Here is a 19,582-nt window from a genome sequence, read left to right as displayed (position 1 = left end):
TATGCTTTTCCAACATCTGCTATAACATTTACAAATACATGTTTATTTTAAGAAAGACTGATATTTGCTTCACTTCTATTCTGGGTTTAGAAATTTTTAAGTGTTCCCATGGATATGTTTATAGAGCTGTAAGACTGTGGGAATGCCCAAGAATAGCTTCGCTTTCTCTTCCCAAAGAGACGAAACTATCTCGGATTAAGGTATTTTCTAAAGAGATGAAGAATGGTTCACGATTAAGTATAAGGTGTTTTTAATAGAGCTGTGTAAAGGCCGGCCAGCTGTAAGACTTGTGTTACTTGCCCTTGCTCTACGGAAACTGGAGTCAGCCTTAGCAGTGCTACAAAGCAGCAAGTGGTAGGGTTGCGGGAAGAAGTCGGTAGAGATGTAGAGCTTACTGGGAACCACTACTTGTCATCAGGAGTATTTATTTTCCATGGGTTTTAGTCTCAGATGTGAGCAAAGTGCTTCTGCAGTAATAAAGGTACCTCATGCATATGAATAACTTCTAAATGGAGCTCCCCCCCTTTTTTTCTTATGTCTGTATTGCCGTAAATAGAAGGACGTACAGTTGAGGATGGGACAGCATACCCTAGCAAACCAAAGAACGTCCACTTGTAAAGCCTTTGACTGTGTTACAGGCCTAAGAAACACAAAGCACTCAAACCACCAGTGGAATAAGTATTTTCAAAGAAAAGAGCCAAACTAATAGCTGCAACGTTACCAAGATATTTTCCTCTATAGCTTTTACATAGGTTTCAGTTCACCCAGCTCTTGGTTCATGAGCAGCTCTGAAGGACAGAACAAGCTTCCCTGTCGAAGGGACGTGCCACTGGAGTTCAGGGGTGGTGGCACCACTTGCTCAGGGGTCTTCTTGCAAGAACAGACACCGGGACTGCAAGGCTGGGTAACGAATCGCTTTGAGGCTGTCCCGTACCGGTAGAGCAGTCGGCGTACGGAACCCACGCAAAACAAGCAAGCTTTGATGTCTACTTTGCACAGAGCAGATCCACGCGCTAAGGAGCGTTCCCGAACGAGCGTGGTCTTTCAATCGTCAGTAATGCAGCTATTTCAACTGGCCTTGCAGCTGCGCTCCGCGGGGCCGTGGCAGCTCGGACTGCGCAACCAGCACGCGGCGAACTCGGCCTAGGCTGGCTCCTTGAGAATAACCCTTTGTTCTGCGCCTCCCGCCTTCCCGCCCTGCCCGCGCCCACCACCCCTTTCCCATTTCTCAGCTGGGGGCCAGCGCGTTCCGCTGCCGTCTCCGCAGCGCGGGGGCTGCTGGCGGGGCTGTTGCGCTGCGGGGGCGGCACGCTCTGCCCCCTCCCCCCCCCCGCCCCCGGTGCCTCCGGGGCCGCCGAGGCCCCGCTCTCCTCCCCGCCCCCGCGGCGGGGCCGCCGCGCAGCCCCCGCACCCCCCCTCCGCCGGGCCGGCGCGGCAGGAAGGCGCCTCCGCCTCCCGAGGACGGCTCGGCGGCCCGGGGGCGGCCCTTCCCCGGCCCCAGCCTCCCGGCGGTTGCCGGCCGCCGCGCCTCGGCTGCAGTCGCGTCCCTCTGCTCCGGCCGAGCGGAGGGAGCTCGCCCCCCGCCCCCGCCGGCCCGGCCCCGCCGGGCGCGGCGGCCATGGGGCCGCGGGCGCTGCCCGCGCTGCTCTGCGCCCTGGCCGTCCTCGGCTGCTCGCGCCCGCCGCCGCGGCCCGCGTGGGTGAGTCGCTGCCCCCCGCGCCGCGCGGGAGAGCTGCCGGGGGGGCGGGAGGGGCCGGGGGCGGAGGGAGAGGCGCCCCCGTCCCCGGCGGGGGGTCTCCTGGGGAGCGGCGAGCGAGGAGCCCGGCCGCCCGGCGAGCTGCGGGCGGCGGCGGCGGCGCTCGCCTTGTCGGCGGGGCCGGAGCCGGGCGCCCTGGCGGAGGAGTAGAAGCGAAATACGCCGTAGCGCGCAGCATCGCCGGGCCTGCACGTAGGCAGGTCAAGGGTCTCCCGCTTCGAAGGTTTAACTGGAGCTTCGGGTCGCGTCGTCTTCGGCGTTGTGAAACGCCGCTCTAGGTTCGTTCTCGTAGCAGCCGCAAGAGAACAGGCTAAACCAGAAGGTTAGCCCGGGTGAAGCAACGTCAGACAGATGCTTGTTGAGAGCTGTTTTTCCGAATGAAGGGAGTGTCATAGATCTGACATACGTAGATCTGAGAAAGATGCCGTACCACGGGTGAGGTTAGTGATGGTGGAGAATGGTTTAGTGTTGTCCTGTGGCTAAGGAGGCGGCCGGGCAACGGCACGTTGTGGCGGAAAGAAGTGACCGGGCCGGCGAGACGTGCTGGTGGGACTTCCTTGGAAAACTGGCATTGCCGTTCATTAACAACTTCAGAAGGTGGAATGCCAGCTGAATTTGTAGGTAGCGCAAATTCAGAAGATCTGCCAGCACAGAATAGTTCAGAATATCCACCACGAGTAGATGACCTTCATGCTTATTCAACTGGAAACAGCACCAGTAGCAACATCAGTGCTGTAACTGGTGAGACCACGGATCCATCTAGCTCAGAGCTTGTCTGACAATGCAGATGCTGAGGGAAGGAAGGTAAGAGAAGACATGCGTGCATGTAACCTCCCAGTTTCAGGTAGAGGTACAACAGTACAAAGGGCAAGATTTATGCATTTAGAGTTTAGCAACATTTTTTTCTGTAAAATTCAGTTTAACGTTTCTTTCAATCACACAGTGATCATAGTGCTGCTGTACAAATAACTTAGCCCCATGAGATGCCTGCTGGGAAGACTCAGCTCAAGCTCTACATACAGAAAAGGGCTGGTTAGAGGAACAGCTAAGGGGAAATTTCAGAGCCTGGCATACTTTGACTACTAAAATGAAGGCTGAAGGGGTACAGAGCTGGTGCTTGTAATTATGCTGGGAGGGAAGTATCAGAGAGGACAAATAATTTTGGCTAATCAACTTTTTGGCACAAGGACAAGTGGGAATGAAGAGATCACAGTCATGTTCATATTGGAATTCTAAGTAAACTGTCCTTATTTAAAAAAAAAAAAAAGGTGTGTGTGTGTAAAAGACAAATTATACGTGTTAGTGCTAGAAAAAAAGATTGTACTGTTGGGTGCTATTCTTCCAGTTTATGGAAACATTCAAACTTGTTTTCCTGCCTTTGCAATTATAGTCTTCATTAAAGAGCACCCTGAATTACAGTATTTATTTGCTGCTTCCATAGGAAATAATGATTGAAATAGTTACTGTATTACATCACTAGGAAAATAAAAATTCAAAACAAGTTACTTCATGCACAGTAGAACTAATAAAGCCTGGCATCTGAACATGTCTTCTGCTCTCCTTGTGCTCGCTCCTACTGTAATAATAGCATTTCCCCACTGCCCCGGATAGCCTTCCCTGTTTCCACCACAAGGTACTTAATTCCCATCACCCATGCACTGCTGTATCCCCACGTCTGCTCTGCCCTTGTACCTGAGGCTTCTCCCTTGCTTTTCCCTTGGTCCTTCAATATCCACAGTTACTATGTTATTGACCTGTGCTGGTCCTGTGGGCAGGTGAAAAAGCAATATCTTGGCAGTGGGTTGGTGCTAGGTGCTTGAGATTAGCTGATCAGGTGCTGCTGAGGTGGCTGGCTGAGGTCTGAACCTGCCCAGACTTTCCTGCATTGGTACACTGATAGCTGGATAGAGAGATGTTGTCATTGCTTGAAGCCAGCACCTGTGGGGAAAGAGATTGGGAAAGGAAAGCAAAAAGCAGCAGCCATCTGGTTGCAAGAAAACAATACTTTAGGAAAATGTGTGCAAATTGTTACTACATCACTTGTGTAATACAGTAATGAGTTTTGTATAAGCAGAGATGTGGGCTGAAGAAGATTTTTAAAAGACAGTAAGGTGTTTACTTTTAGAAAAGAAAATAATTGTCATCTGTCCTACAAGATTGTGTCTTACTTTGTTTATAAACATGTCTGGCAGGCACTTCACATTCGGCCTGTGAGTACCTAATTTATGGGCCACTAAGTAATTTAGATTCTAGACGCTTGTCACTGCAGATTATACAAAGGGGAGATAAGAGAAACCTACTTTTTGTTATAAGCCAGCGGTATGGGTGCAGCTGTCATCAGTAATGCCCAGAAATCAGTATTAATTGTTGTCTAGCAGCATATTTAATTGGCTTGAGTAGGAGCCTATTCTTTTAGTTTTCCACCTCACAAAGATACCCCCTGGGACACGAACACTGCTGGTTTGTAACGTGTTATCCAGATTTATGGGTCTACAGAAATACTTAGAAATCTTCTAGAGCTCCACAGTGCTTTTTAAGATTGGTTGAAGCTGTTAATATTTTTTTGATCTCTACTTCTCCTGTCACAGAACAGTATGTGCAGTAGTCCTTTGCATATGAAAGTAAACATAAATTATAAAATAGCTCTGTGTAAAAAAAAAAAAAAAAAGCAGTATCTTTCAGGGTAAGCAGAATATGCATATGCTGATTGTGAGACCAGCAATATGTAGTACTTGATGGAAAACAGCACAGTGTAGATTGTTAAAATCACACAACCCCAAACTTACTGAGCTTTCTACATAATTTCTCTATGTCCTTGTTGGAGAATCAGTGCAAAGACCACAGGCAGCAAAAGAACACTTAAGGCAATTTGAGTATCATGCTGATTCAATGTAATTTTTGCCTTTCCAAGTCCTTATTGGAAGCAAAGAAAAGATTGTATGTGTATTGTATGTATATATGCAGTGTTCTGACTGCACAGCACAAGGATAAAACCTCAGTGCTTTATCCCACTCTTCCTTTGTTCTTAGTTTCTTAGTCCTGTTCTTTCATACATATTTACAATTTACAAATACTTTGATACGGCTGTCAACTCTGTCATTTCAGCAATGAGACTACTATTAGTCATAAAAATAGTAATCCACCAGGCTTGACCTCTTCGAAAAGGATCAAATGACAGCCTAGCAAAAATAGGATGACTGAACATTTATGAACATCATACAAGCTTTACTTCTGTTTTCCTAACAGATTATTTGTATTGGTAAAAATTACTAAAGCTGTAGTGAAATATGTTTTAGACAAATGATATCTACAGCTTTCGAACAGCTAGAAAGGAACATCTGTCAGATTTTGGTATAGCTGTGGCTATGTAAGAGTAGTTTTAAAATCTTTTCTGTAGAGCTACTGTATTGGCTGTCTTGTCCTGTCCCATCTTATAGTTAATGCCTGTTTCCCATTACTGACCTTTATGCTTATTGTCAAGATTCATTAGAACTTTTGAAATAGTATTACATCATTTCATCCGCTTCCCTTCTGTGTATAAATCTCTGATCATCGGCTTTTTCAAATAAACACTGACACAAAAGGAATCCAGAACCTCAGGGCAGTAACTATCTTCCCTTCTGTTTCAGAAAGCATGAAGTGCACTGTTGTTTTTTCCAATAATACACAGACGCTGTGTCATACAAACATATAAGCAGCTTTGCAAAGGAAAAGAACTGATATGTAGCTATCAATCTTTTAAATTAAAATTAAATTGAATTTGATCAAGAAAGTTTAAATTCCCACTCTCTATATTATCAAGTGGCAAAGAAATAGCAAGTTTGAAGTCTCATTGCATTTTTCCATAGAGCTGGCTTTCAAGTAGTACCTCATGTCATCTAAGTTCAAGGTGGAGACATGGACTGAGCACAGGACACGGCACGGAGGTATCATTAACACCATCAAGGTTGAGTTCAACTCTGAACTTGGAAAGTCTTTGCTTAAACAAAGAACATATAGTTTTCACCAAGTTAAAGAATTATTCCAGACAATTTTAACTAAACTAAAATAATTTATGAGATGTTTTTTGTCCTGAATTGTTGTAATAAGATTCTACCTTTAGAAAAGTTTGATAATGGAGTAATGCAGACTCTAAATCCTTTCATCCAAGAAAGTTGTATATAAGTTAGCTCCAAGAATTCAGGATATAATTAAAACTATTACCAGTGTTCAGGTAACTATAAGCAATAGCTAAGACAGAGGTCAGTAGTTGATAAAAGGTAATTGGCCCAATCACTGGGTTTTTTTCCTTTAGCATATTTTCATACTGTTCTAAATTAGGAGTCACTGACGAGAAATGGGTCAGGTTACCAGCAGGGGCTTCCACACTAAGTGACTTAACCTCAGTCATTAAGGGTCAGTGGCTCTGGCTGGTTTGCTCACTAGTCCTCAAAAAGTGCACTGCAGCAGTGCGAGCTGAGGTGACGCAGCTCAGGCAAAGCCCTTCAAAGTTCAAGGATACTGGGATGAGTGAGGTGCTTGCTGGAAGCACCTTAGTTAACATGTCATGGAAAGGTCATCTTGGCAATACAATTCCTGACTGCAGACACAGGTTTACCCTCCTTCTTATCAAGTCCATTTATATCTGTGTTCCCCAAAAACATGCCTTCCTCACATGAAACCGTGTCACGTCTTCATTTGGTTCTCCACACTGTTCTTCAGTGGCTGCGAAACCAAAAAGGACATGTAGATTTTGCATCCTTGTCTTCTGTTTCAGAAGTCTTCTGGTTTAGAAATGTCAGTGGAAGAAATTTATATTCAGAGCATTCAGAGTCTTGAATTCATAAAACTTGTATGTACTGGAGATACCAGAGGTACTGTTCAAGATTTTTCGTCACTCTTACTGATGTCTTTACCATGGAGACAAGCCTCTGGGCATGAGAAAGAAGTTTTTTTTCATTCAAGTATAACTACAGTCTTCCCAGAAGAGATGAGTACTGGTGGAGTCAGTTGTGACAGATTTCTATTGCAATGATAATTAAGTACCGGAAATCGCCTGTTTGATGTCAGCCACAGGCTGAAGTTAGAGGTGTTAAATATAACTTGTGCTGCACCTGAACTGCTGAACTAAGAGCTGACTCCTTGAGCCATCCAACTGCTTGGACTAAACTTTTAAAGTGAGGTTAAAGATTAAGGATGTAAAGTTTTGCCTTTTGTTACTGTTCTCTTTTAGACGGCAGAATAGACCCTTGTATAAATTGGTTTAGTGCCCTTCTGTGCAAACACTGAGTCTCACATACTTCTGTGTATTTGTGTTTCAGTAAAAGTATTAAATTGTTCCTACTGCAGTCTACAACAAGCTCCCAGGCTGAAATTCTCATCCAGCATCTTTTTTTCTGGCCCGCAGAGGTTGCAATCTAGTCACTTTGCATACGAAAACCATTATCTTAAACACTTCCCCTCTTTTGTCCCATCTGCCCCTAGAATGCTGCTGTGACACAGCATGATACATACAGCACAGCAGCTTTAAAAAATCCCCAAATATGCCTACCACTCCTCATCTCCCCCCACATTCAAGTCTGATTTTCACCGAAATTCAAGCTGGGCAGGGCCCTTCTCACACAGCCAGTGCACAAAGGGAGGTAACTGCCTGCTTAAAGCTGCAGCCACTCCTCTCTTTGCCATCTGCCTGCTTCAGATGCTTTTGTTCATATCTGCATAAAAAAATCGTTTGAATTACTGTAGAACAAATAATTGCTTCTAATGAGTAGCATCTTAGATGGGTGAATCATGCCTGCGTACTTTCAGCTCAGTGATTCAGGCTAGCACACCTTCACTTTTATTTCAGTTGTCTAGGTTTCAACAAAAGATCAGTTGCACAGCTAAGCAGATGAGTGGTTACTTAAGTAGTAGTCACTTTCTCACTTCTGTCTGCCCATAATGTGTTTTAATTATCCTACACCTAACTAGATTGAGGCAAAGCTGAAAAAACAGTCTTCCAAAATAGGTCTCCATACAAAACTTTTATGCAGTAATGTCTAAAGTAGCTCTTTTGATTGTTTGGAATTTTGTTTGTTGGGGTTTTTTTTACATAAATAAACGCATACCACACATTCAACACTTTGTAATGCTAAATTCCTAACTCGTTACAGCTATATTCAAAAAGCAGAGATACCCTGTCCTGACACTTTTCTTCTCAGTCACAGCCACCGAACCATGCTGCAGAAGACGCTGCTGTAGAGGGAACACTAGTGGCGGGTTTCGGCAGTGCCCCGAGCGCATGCATGCAGTCCTCGGTGATGCACGCTGTGGCGTAGGATAAGTAGAACCGGGGAAGTGTTTCAGTGCCATCTGTGGCTATCTGTCTGATACAAGCAAAAGGTTGATCCACATCCACCTTGAAAACTGCATGCAGACTTCTGCTGTGTGTCTTGATGGGGGCCATTGGGTTGAGTAAGATGTCTCCAGAGCACACAGAAATATTTCAGTAACTCGATGTTTTAATTGCACTTGTAACTTTTTGTTATTTTGGTGACGAGTGCTTCTAATGGGAATTTTGCGTATGCATGCTAGTATTTATCCCAGCACCTCATTTCTTACAACCTGTATGAAGGGTCTGGCAAAGGCAGTTCAAGGGTGGCAAATTTACTGCTGTATTTGTGTTAAAGTAGCCTGAAGAGAACATAGATGAGATTGGGTTCTTAAGCACAGAGAGAGTCTCTACCATAAGAAGCTTCCAAGCTACGAGACAAGAGACAAAGGAGGACATCTTATCCAAACTTGTAACAGGAACTAAAATAAAAAGGGCTGGACTAACTAACATCTTCAGGCAGTCTGTACTTTGAATCAGGAATTAACATTATTTTGTGTTGCTAATATGATCTTAGCTTTCCTTTTTGAGAGGTTTTTTTTTTTTCCCGATAGCATGTAAATATTGCTTATTAATCGTAATACTTTATTATTTTTCAGCCTCCCCACATTAACAGCAGTATGCCACGGGTCAGAAGTTTTGTACTCTCTTTTATAAGTCACCAGGATGACCCTATACCTACTGAAGGTGATACTGAAAATGACTTGGACGTTGGATCCGGAGCCACCAATCAGACTGGATCGTTCCTGCGTGAACAACGAACAGTGTCAGTGCAGACAGCAAGATACCTCACGAGTCCGTGGCTGACGCGTTTTGTTCCTTCAGTTTACACCTTAGTGCTTGTGCTGAGTCTCCCTCTGAACATTACAGCGATACTCGTGTTTCTGAAAAAAATGAAAATTGAAAAGCCAGCTGTAGTGTACATGCTGAATTTGGCCCTTGCAGATGTCCTGTTTGTAAGTGTGCTTCCTTTTAAGATTGCTTATCACTTTTCTGGAAACGACTGGGTTTTTGGACCTCAGATGTGCCGTTTCATCACTGCTGCCTTCTACTGTAACATGTACTGTTCAATAATGCTTATGACGAGCATAAGCTTCGATCGCTTCTTAGCGGTGGTGTATCCCATGCAGTCTCTTGGGTGGCGTACATTAACACGTGCCTCGCTGATTTGTTTCATCATATGGCTTGTAGCAATAATTGGTGTTATACCTTTTCTCATCAGAGAGCAAACAATGGAAATACCCAAGTTAAATATAACTACTTGTCACGATGTGCTAAGAGAATCTGAACTTCATGGCTATTACCTCCACTTCTTCTCCATCTTCTCTTCTGTGTTTTTTGTAGTGCCATTTATAATTTCTACTGTCTGTTACGTGTGTATCATTCGATGTCTTAGTTCTTCTACCATTGTTGCAAAACAAAATAAGAAGACACGTGCCTTGCTCTTGTGTGTGGCTGTTTTTTCTGTTTTTGTTATTTGCTTTGGACCAACAAATGTCCTCCTATTAATTCATTATATCCATTTTTCTTATGATAACAGCTTAGAGTATCTCTACTTTGCCTATCTACTCTGTGTTTGTATCAGCAGCATTAGCTGTTGCATTGACCCTTTTATTTACTACTATGCTTCTTCTCAGTATCAGAGACAATTTTTCAGTCTCTTCAACTGTAAAAAGACTTTAGATCCTAACAGTAGTAACAGTAGTGGCCAGTCAGTGTCTACCACAAGTAGAAGGGCTACATGCTCTACTAATGTGAATAACAGTGTCTACAGGAAATTACTAGCAATGCATTGAGATAACGTGTCTTACACATGCTTAATTCTTAGACTATTTCAGACAAAAAAACCCCTGTATTATATCCAAGAAATGCAAAACCTTAAACCAACTTGTTGTACAATACATAGTTCTATGGATTCATTATAGTAATGCACGATTCAAATAACTCTGTATATGTATATATACAGTATATGTAAATAGGTTAATGTAGAGGGGAAAAGTAATTTCTTCATAATAGTTGTTGAGTGTTTTTCAAATAAACTACTTTTTTTTCAGACAAATCCTTTGCATTGTTAGTTCAGTTTATTGCAGGGGTTTTATGAAATTCCATTTTAAGATTTTGAACTGCATCAGGTTGATTAAATTCTTACTTATGGAACCATTCCATCTATCCAGTACTTCCTGAGGAAAGTGAAAATATCTTTCCAGGCTTTTTTTTTTTTTTTTTTCCTAATTGGCATTATTTCTGGAATTGTGTGTAAAATTCATTTTCTTAGCATTATTTTGCATCTTGGACACTGAAACTTTATTTTACATTTTTATATATTCCACTTCAAAACAGACTGTATGGTTCTAGGAATGTAAGCAACTGAAATACAGCTGTTGATTGGTGCAGTGTGTCAGGGGAGATAATTCTCAGCAGCTAGAACTAGCTTTTCCTTTGGTGTTTCTACCATTAGTGTACGCTACGCATCTTGGTTAGGAATGCAGTATTTTTCATGATTTATTTCACAAAAAATTGCGAAATTTTATTTCACAATAAATCAATGTTGAATGGCTCTCCAGAAAATATACTGAAAAAGCCGTATTCATCATCTTGTTACAGAGTTTGCAAATGTGTGCTTTTGTGTATGTGATTAATCATCATGCACGTGTTTAGGACTTGGAAATATCCTTTATCTCTGCCAAGTCTGGATGTTTTTTATGTTTTACATTGTGTTCACATCTACTAAAATTGCTGTGGTACAAAGCCCAATAGCCAACTTCATTTTATGTAGCATTCTTTTACTACAAGGGAGGCTAAAGCTGAATAACAGGAACTCAGTTTTAGAAACAATCGTGTAGGTAATAGGACTGTACACAAAAATGGAAATCAAATTAAGTAGGGATTTAGTTAATGTAGGATTTGCCATAGGAATCTGCCAAGAAGTACAGCAATGTTTAAAAGATGTCTTCAGTCCAGCACAAAGGGTGAGAAACCTAATCTTTTTGCAGTACAGTGTGACAGTGAGAAACTTCTTTCTGACCATGATCTCTTGTCAATTTGTGTCTGTTCCTTGATGGACCTAAGTATAATTAAGTATTGTATTACCACGGTCTATATTTTTGTTCTCAAGTATTTGCTAATTTCTAAGTACATGAGCACTAAAAATACATGTATATGGAGTTAGAAAGGCTAAACCCCCACAAATGTTCAAGAGACATACTCAGTTACATTCTCATTTTCTTTAATGTCATATTAGGGGTAGTTTTGGTATTCAGCAAAATCCAAATGCATCTTAAGACTACGAACATCCACTTCTTGCTGGCAGAAGAAATTACCTCTGTGCTTTATGTAGTTACAAGCTGGGGGACTGCTCTTTAGATCTATTACATGGTTGGAATTTGTTTCAATGTCACAATGTTTTGTTTCATGACAGTGGGGGTTTTTTAGGTAGCCAAAAGGGACTGTCTAGTCTGCTTTGCAAGGGGCAGTATTACATGCTAGGGTGGAAGGAAATGTACGTGGAAAACAGCACGGCAATCATAGCGATTATTTATGTGGTTTTGCTCTGTGCTTGGGTGGTTTCACTTGTAACCTCTGTGTGCTCGAGAACATTTGCAAATGAGCAACTTCTTCCTACCTTATAGGGTGAAAAAATGAGAGGGGTGAATGCAGCTGTTTATCCTCATGGCTAAGAGCATCAAAAAGATCCTGAATAAGAATGACTAAAAAAGATTTTATGCATGTTTGTAAACCAGTATCCCAGCTCTGCCACACACACTGCTGAAGTTGGGTTTGCTGATGATCCGGCTTGCATGCAAGTGAAAAAAAAATAAAAAAATAAGAAAGGCAATTACACCACAGAACCTTTAAATAAAAAGGACTGACAAACCTAAGTAGACTTCCTGACTTCTTGGTAATGAGCTAAAATGCTGAAGTTGCCTTTGGAAAGTATCTTTAGGTTGCCTATGCATGTTTGAAAATGCAACACTTGACAGGCTTGAGGAGGGGGCCCATGCAAACTTCATGAAGTTCAACAAAAAGACAAGTACAAGGTCCTGCACCTGGATCAGGGCAACCCCTGGTATCAACACCGGCTGGGGGGTGAAGGGATTGAGAGCAGCCCTGCAGAGAAGGACTTGGGGGTACTGGTGGATGAAAAGCTGGACCTGAGCCAGCAACGTGTGCTTACAGCCCAGAAAGCCAACCATATCCTGGGCTGCATCAAAAGAAGCGTGGCCTGCAGGTCGAGGGACTTGATTCTGCCCCTCTGCTCCACTCTGGTGAGACCCCACCTGGAGTACACCAGCATGTGTCCGGCTCTGGGGTCCTCAGCACAGGAAAGACATGGACCTGTTGGAGCAGGTCCAGAGGAGGGCCACAGAAGTGATCAGAGGGGTGGAACACTTCTCCTGTGAGGACAGGCTGAGAGAGTTGGGGTTGTTCAGCCTGAAGAAGAGAAGGCTCCGGGGAGACCTTATAGTGACTTTTTAATACTTAAAGGGGACTTAAGAGAAGGACTGAGACTTTTTACCAGGGCCTGCAGTGACAGGACAAGGAGTAATGATTTTGATCCAAAAGAGAGTAAGTTTAGATCAGATATAAGGAAGAATTTTTTTTACAATTAGGGTAGTGAGACACTGGAGCAGGTTGCCCAGGGAGGTTGTGGATGCCCCATCCCTGGAAGTGTTCATGGTCAGGTTGGATGGGGCTCTGAGCAGCCTGATCTGGTTGAAGATGTCCCTGCTCCTTGCAGGGGGTTGGACTAGATGACCTTCAAAGGTCCCTTCCAACCCAAACCGTTCAATGATACATGCATACGCATGCTATTTATATTGATGCTCTGCAAGTGCTTCTAGCAAGCTTCTTGCTAGCCTGCTAAATACGGAGAGGTGATTAACAAAATTACCACACAGCATAAAACATACAGCAAATGTCACCTTTTCATAGCAAATGCAGCATTAACAGTTATTCCTCCTTTTAAGCTCTCACACCTAGTGTCATACCTCTGCTTTCTGTTTATATTTTGTTGAGGCTTCAGCTCAATTGGATTGCAAAAAGAAGCAAACTGCTATGTGACTGGAGGAGTCTCATACCAAGGCAGTGGCAGCTCAACTCTTTCTGAATTTGGCATTTCTGTGCAACTGGTTAGTTGGAACATGCTACAGTTATGAGTCTCTGTTTTGCTGCTGTATTTGATGGCAAGAAGAAGGGCAAGACCTGCTCAAGCAGCCGTTTATGGAGCCAACCTCAGGCACAAACAGCATCTGCAAAATAGGTTATAACTACTGAGCATGGCCACACAGCAAAGCACAATGTGGTAAGCTTTTGAGGAAACTGAACTACAAGAGCACTGCAATTTAGACTGAATGCTTAAGCTAACAGGAAAACCTAACCATCTCTTCATGCTTGATGCACCCTTGCGCTGCTAGCTGGGAAAGAAAATGAACCTTTTGTTTCAAGGGGAAAGGGAAGCAGTAAAAATCTGACCAAAAGAAATGAAGCCCATTAATGTTACTTGCTGTTTCACCCATTCCATCTCCTCCTCATTTTGGGGTTTTTTTTTTCATAATGTCAGGGTTAAGCTGCATCATTTGCTGTATGAAGCAAGCTAACAAACAACATTTGGAGATGAGAAGGTGTCAGGCACTAAACATACATGAGAAAGCTTGCTAATATTCCAGATATGCCAGCTTCATGTTGAGGCAATACTGGCAAGGGCAAGATTTGTAATCAGCATGGTTTCTGTTGGCAAAACACCTCATATAGCAGCTGTGATTGGTATAACTTATTTCACAGGGGAAGGTTTGCATAATTTAGCGTGGCAAGGATTTTGCAGGGATTGCTGCGTTCGCACTAGAAGCATTTCATCAGTTAATGCCAAGCATGCATCTGCCTTACAACCTGCTCCCTGCAGCCTGACTGCAGACAAAGTATGTTCTGCTGGCTGTCAGCTCTGTTTCCCTATTTAGTTGAATCCTAACCAGAAATATGAGCATGGTTCACAATGGTTTGCATCAGGCAAACTGGATCAGGCCATGGGATCTCTCCCTACTTGAGACAGGATCCAGAAATACAAAGAGTGTAGAAGCTGGCTAGCCGATCACCAGCTATGGCTTTGCACCAGAGCTCTCCAAGAGCTGGGGGAGGAAAGAGAAGGGCCTGGTGTGCTGGGTGCAATATTTAAGTCAATTCCTGGGTAAGGCCTTTTTATTGATCATTTTCATCTTTTTTGATCTGATTACAGTTTGATCTTGCAAGATGCTGAGCAAATTAAAAAATTAATGAGACCTCTCACGTATTTAAAATGAATGAAACCTCTCACACGTTTAAAATTAATAACCCACGTAAGTGCTTTTTCATGGCATTTTGTATTTTGCAAGTGCTATAGAAATGGTATAGTGATAGCTAATACAGCTGGAGAAGCTGAACAAATAACATGCTATAATCCAAGTCAACACTAGAGAGCATTAAAATAACTAGGTATGGCTGTTGTTAATTTGGCTTGTTGGGGGGGAAACCATAAGGAACCGGATCTGAACATCACACTGAACTGTGAAATACTGATTAGCCCTCTAAAAAAAATGTGGATTTGGAAAGGTGAAAAAGTATTGAAAATGTGTTGGAAAAGTGGGTGACAGTATTTTAAAAAGAACCTGTAAAAAGGTTCAGCAAAGTTATGGGGAATAATTTCTCTTACCTTTGTGCCTTATACCAGCCTTATAATAGTGGTGCCTGTAGCACCACAAACAAGCTTCTCTCCTAAAAAAAAAAGGCCTGACATTTAAAGCATGGCACTAAGCTCAAATACATGGCACACAGCAACATAACTCCATCAAGGTCAGAGTTGATGAAGACAACCTACAGTGAAAATCTGGTTTGGTGTTCCCTCACCAAAATAAAAATTAATGAAATTGAGCAAATCCATCTTCATTCTGTAGTAAGACTGGGAAAAATCACTCTCCTTACCTTTGTTTGATCAGGTTTGGGGTTTGTGTTAGGAATTTGGGGTCTTTGGCATATTTTTGTGCTGCACTATTACATACTACAGGCAGTAATCCTTGGGAAGTTCTTATGTGTGTTTTTTTCATCCTCGTGTATGGGGCAGCATTTGCCGAGGCAGCGGTGAAGGCAGTGCCACAGGGCCTCGGTACAGGGCTCTCCCAGCTCATCCTCCTTCTCACACTGGCTTGCCATGTTGCTCCCTTCGACTGAGCTAGAGATGGCAGGCAGGACACTGCTGCTTCCTTCAGAAGCCTGAACACAGAAAAGGAAAATAACTGAGCAGATGTTCAGAGCCAGATTACAAATATTGTATCACTGTTGGCTCCTTATAGTGTTCTCTTTTTTTTTTTTTTTCAGTTGTATGTTTAAATAATTCAGATTTTTGGCTTATAAACAGGAAAGCGCAATCACCATCAGCAATACAGGAAGCATGATAGGATCCTAAGACCAAACCTTTTAAATCTTTGTTTCAGCCAGACACTGAAGTCCATCCACTCAGCTTATGTTCCAGCAGGTGTGGAGCCTCCCTTCAACCCTGTGTACCTGCTAGAAGGGGGTACAGTGGTACAGAAGCCAGTGGTACCACTGATGGGAAGTGATGCTGCTGAACACATGCTGTAAGAGTCTGCTTCCTTTCCCACAGAACGACACTTAATTAGAAACAGGCGTCCAGCTCCGGAGGGTGCGTTTCGTCACTGCCACCTCCTACTATAATGTCCTGTTTACTGAAACATCCCTAAATGCTGAGTGTTTCTTGTCCAAGACAATATCCCACACAGTCCTCCTCACAGCAAGGTGCCTTGGGGATCTGCTTTCAAATTACACGGGTTTTACTGTCAACTAGTTAGTCTTTACTCATTACAACTTAACCCACTGATTTAAATGTTTCTTTTCTGATACAGTCACTCTTGTGATTTTCCTCCTCTCTTTTCTTTTTTACAATGAACAATTTTTACTTCCTATTCCAATCTTCCATTGCTCATCAATATTATTGCAAAGCCAAATGGAAGAAGATGTGTTCTTGCCTGCAGCAGACTTGTGTAAAGTGGTACCACTCACATCTGACATGTTTTCCAGGAACCATGAAATGCAAGAAATTTGTTAAGTTCAAAAATCAGGTCACCTAGGATAACTGGAATAATTGCATAGGATGTATGTGGATAAAGCTTTACAGATGCCTAAAGCACATAGTACTGAGAACTCAGTCCCAGATGGGGAAGAACAGAGAAAGGGAGGGAGAAAATGTTGTTACCCAAACTTTTACATTGTTTTATCAGCCTGTTCAAGTGCTAATAAATCTCCCGCCTTCAGAATAATTCCAAGAATATTTTTCTTGCATGCTTTTCCTATAGGTCACATAAGAAATAAACCTGTATATCAGTGCCACTTGTAGAATTTCTTTCAATTTATTTTTACACTTTTTTTTAGTCTCCACCTTTGCTGACTCTAAGAGGTACATGCAATTCTACCCAGCAAAGAATATAATACATCTACTTAGTTATCACAGCTTTAATGTCCAAGAAAATGAAAAACATGCTGCTGAAGATTCTGCTTTCTATTACTTAAACTCAAGCTAGGGATGACCAAGAAAATATTACTCCTACCACTGAAAATTACATTTACAGAGGCTCTGAAATTCAGCTTAGATCTCTTACTTTACTTTGACATTTTTTTCCTATTTTTATTTGGATATTATCGTCAGTAAAAATTTTTGAAAGGAGCGACTTACTGCACTTCCCTCACTAGTTGAAACATATTCGTAAATTTGCTGTGAACTATGTGGACATTTTTCATTAAATGGTTAAATTAAAATATTTCTAAGCTTTTTATATCTCTGCATCAAAGGTACTGAGTTTTATTAATGAAAATTCTTTCAAAATTACATTTAAAATATTAAGACTCTTTAAGAGACAGGCTTGTCTAAAGGGATATTATTTTTCATTAGCCCAATGGATACATTGTGGTGGGAGAAAAAAGACAATGTTTGGGGTACTTTAAACCATTCTGGGTAGTTTTTCAGGTTTGTATTTTCTTATCTTAGTTCCTAAACTAAGATCAGTAGCGCGGCAGACTCTATACAACTACTGACATGTTCTGTTAAAGCAGTGAAAATATTTCCTAACTTGAAAATCAGTCATCAAGAGCTATTGCTATTTTGAGCAAAATATTTTATCTTTGCTTGATCAGAGTATCTCCTGTTTGTACTCTAATGAAACAAGATGGGGTTTTTCTTCTTTCCTCACCTCACTGCCTCTTTCCGGACTAGCAAGTAAAACCAAACTGAGCAAAGAGCAGCATCAAGGAGAAGCTACTTCTCCATTCAGTGCTATTTTTTGACTGGAGGTAAAACTGAGGTCTGTAGAAGCATTGCCTAGAGATGAGGGTTACAATTCCCTTATGAATATACAGGAAACTCAACAAAGGTATTAACAGTGTCTTCCATTTAACTTTTGCATGCTTAGCCAGGTGCTCAAGGGAGAGAGGTACCTGTAGTGGCTGTTCAGTGATACTGGAATTTAAATGGTATCTTAAATTTTCTTTAATTGTCATGATTTTCAAAACCGTTAAAGAAAGGCCAAGCTATTCTTGCAAAACTAGCGAGATTCTTCTCAGCAGAGCAGGCAGCCAATTTGCAGCTACGTTGAGAGCTTCGTGCACCCGGCCCAGTGTCACCTCCCCAAGCTCACGCTGGGGACAAGCAGCCTTCAGGTCCCTGGGGACAGCTGGGGTGGCAGCGGGTGCCTCTGCAGCTGTGGTTCGGCTGTCCCAGCCCTTCAATCACTCACCTGCCCAACTCTCATGAGCGCAGCCCCACACCCAAACTGAGGAGGAAGGGGAGGGGTAGGCAGGATGAAGGCAGCCTCCACCTTCCTCCATCCCCATGGCTGAAGCTCTCTGCTACAGACTGGGCTCTCACATGCAGCAGCGTAAAAGCTCTGGGGTGCGCAGCAAGCAAGCCTGTGCCTCACGTTTTTCTGGGGCTCAGCCCAGCCTCTGGCCCCAAGCACAGGGACAGCCATGCCTGAGGGTGCTTGGGCCAGGCAGAGCCTGGGCTTCCTCTAGCGTATGCAGGGCAAGGATTTTTGCTGCCCCCACTAATAGGCAGGTGCCAGCCTTGCCTGTGCCAGAAACCAGGCACAGCTCCAGAGTTTTACAAGACTTCATTAAGATTTAGCCACCTCTGGTGAGAGGAAACAGGACTTAGCTTAATGAGACAGCAAATGAGGTTCTCCTGCTTAAAAACGTGTAGGTTTGCCTATGTAAGTGGCCTTGGATAGGCTAATTTAGGACTTTCCTTTTCCTGAGGAATAACATCTCTTTGTCACAGTGCCAAAGAAAAAAGCCTACCTGCCTCCAGCTTTCCTTCAGCATCTCATCTTCCTGCATGACAATGTACAAACAGCCCAGGTTTACTCCTCTCCTAACAGGAACAACCTGCATCAGACCTTACAATGGGAGAGGAGGGGGAAGGAACTATGTGAGGAGGGTGGGACCATGGTGGTAGGGGTGGCATCACCCTTGGGGTGGCTTCACCCTCTCTGCTGGCTTGGGACCTGCAGGCACGTGGGGTTACAGAGCAATCTTATCAAATGCTGCTGATGCGCAAAGTGCAGCCACTCTGGAGTGTATGCAAGATGGGGAGCCACCCTGACAGCCCCATGCCCAGCTTCTATATGTGTATATATCTGTGTATATATTAGTCACTTATCAGAGTTTCATTTTAATCCATTGTTGTAACTGTGACAGCAGCACTATCAAACAGGCATTTCCTGTATTCCTCTCTCAAATATAGAAACCACATGTTTCATGAGCCACAACTAGAGTCAATCACTTTTCATAATGACACTGATAGAGACATGCAGCCCCACAGACTAAAACCAGGGCTTCTCTAGCAACCCACGAGTTACATTCTGCAGCAATGAGACTGCACGCAACAAAAGGAAGAAATTTTAAGGATGATCTTCCAAAATAGTTCACTGGGAACAAGTACCACATGGAAAAACATCTGGAGATCACTTTCATAAATGAAGTTGAAATATCGTATGTGAGGGGCCTTGCAGGTGGTGGTAGCTACTTAAACTCATCAAACAAATGCTTTGGGACAAAAGTAGGGACAAATAGCATTGCTGTCCTTAGTGTAAGAATTTGCTTAGAGTTTTTTACTCTTGCTTGTTGTATTGGACAAGAACCTACTATAATTCTAACATGTTTTGACTGGAGCATAGTAAGGACAGCTTGATTTGCACTATGACCAGGGCACCCCTGGTTTTATAACCGAATTTCAGCACATAGTACATTTGCTGCTTATTCTACAACCCTATTAAGTGCTGTAAGCAGTCCATCTGGAAAGGTACAAATGATGAAGTTGGATGTTTACTGTGGCAATTCTGTTCATTGCACTAAAAATTTTAATTGCAAAAAGATTGAAGGTATTACCTAAAGAAGAGCAGGGCTCTCTTTCTCTGCTCACAGCTCCTGCTGTGTCGTCG

At 42.9% G+C, this 19,582-nt stretch overlaps 1 protein-coding gene across 4 annotated transcripts; it reads left to right on the top strand.

Moving 5' to 3' along the window:
- Positions 1–1,431: 1,431 nt before the first annotated feature.
- On the top strand, positions 1,432–16,923 carry F2R (coagulation factor II thrombin receptor). 4 transcript variants are annotated; one of them, XM_069777429.1, is made up of 3 exons: positions 1,432–1,699; positions 8,705–9,061; positions 11,735–16,923. In XM_069777429.1, the coding sequence occupies exons 1-3, from the start codon at positions 1,619–1,621 to the stop codon at positions 11,780–11,782; spliced, it is 486 nt and encodes a 161-aa protein (XP_069633530.1). In that variant the 5' UTR covers positions 1,432–1,618; the 3' UTR covers positions 11,783–16,923. The 4 variants fall into 4 exon arrangements, with proteins under 4 accessions (XP_069633530.1, XP_069633527.1, XP_069633529.1 ...); XM_069777426.1 differs by lacking the exon at positions 11,735–16,923 and having other exon boundaries at positions 1,448–1,699; positions 8,705–10,164; XM_069777428.1 differs by lacking the exons at positions 1,432–1,699; positions 11,735–16,923 and adding an exon at positions 1,885–2,560 and having other exon boundaries at positions 8,705–10,164.
- The last annotated feature ends 2,659 nt before the right edge of the window (positions 16,924–19,582 follow it).

The sequence above is a fragment of the Haliaeetus albicilla genome, chromosome Z (assembly GCF_947461875.1).
Source record: "Haliaeetus albicilla chromosome Z, bHalAlb1.1, whole genome shotgun sequence".
NCBI lineage: Eukaryota > Metazoa > Chordata > Aves > Accipitriformes > Accipitridae > Haliaeetus > Haliaeetus albicilla.
The sequence above is the reverse complement of the archived record's forward strand: the minus strand, read 5'-3'. Positions and strand labels throughout refer to the sequence as shown.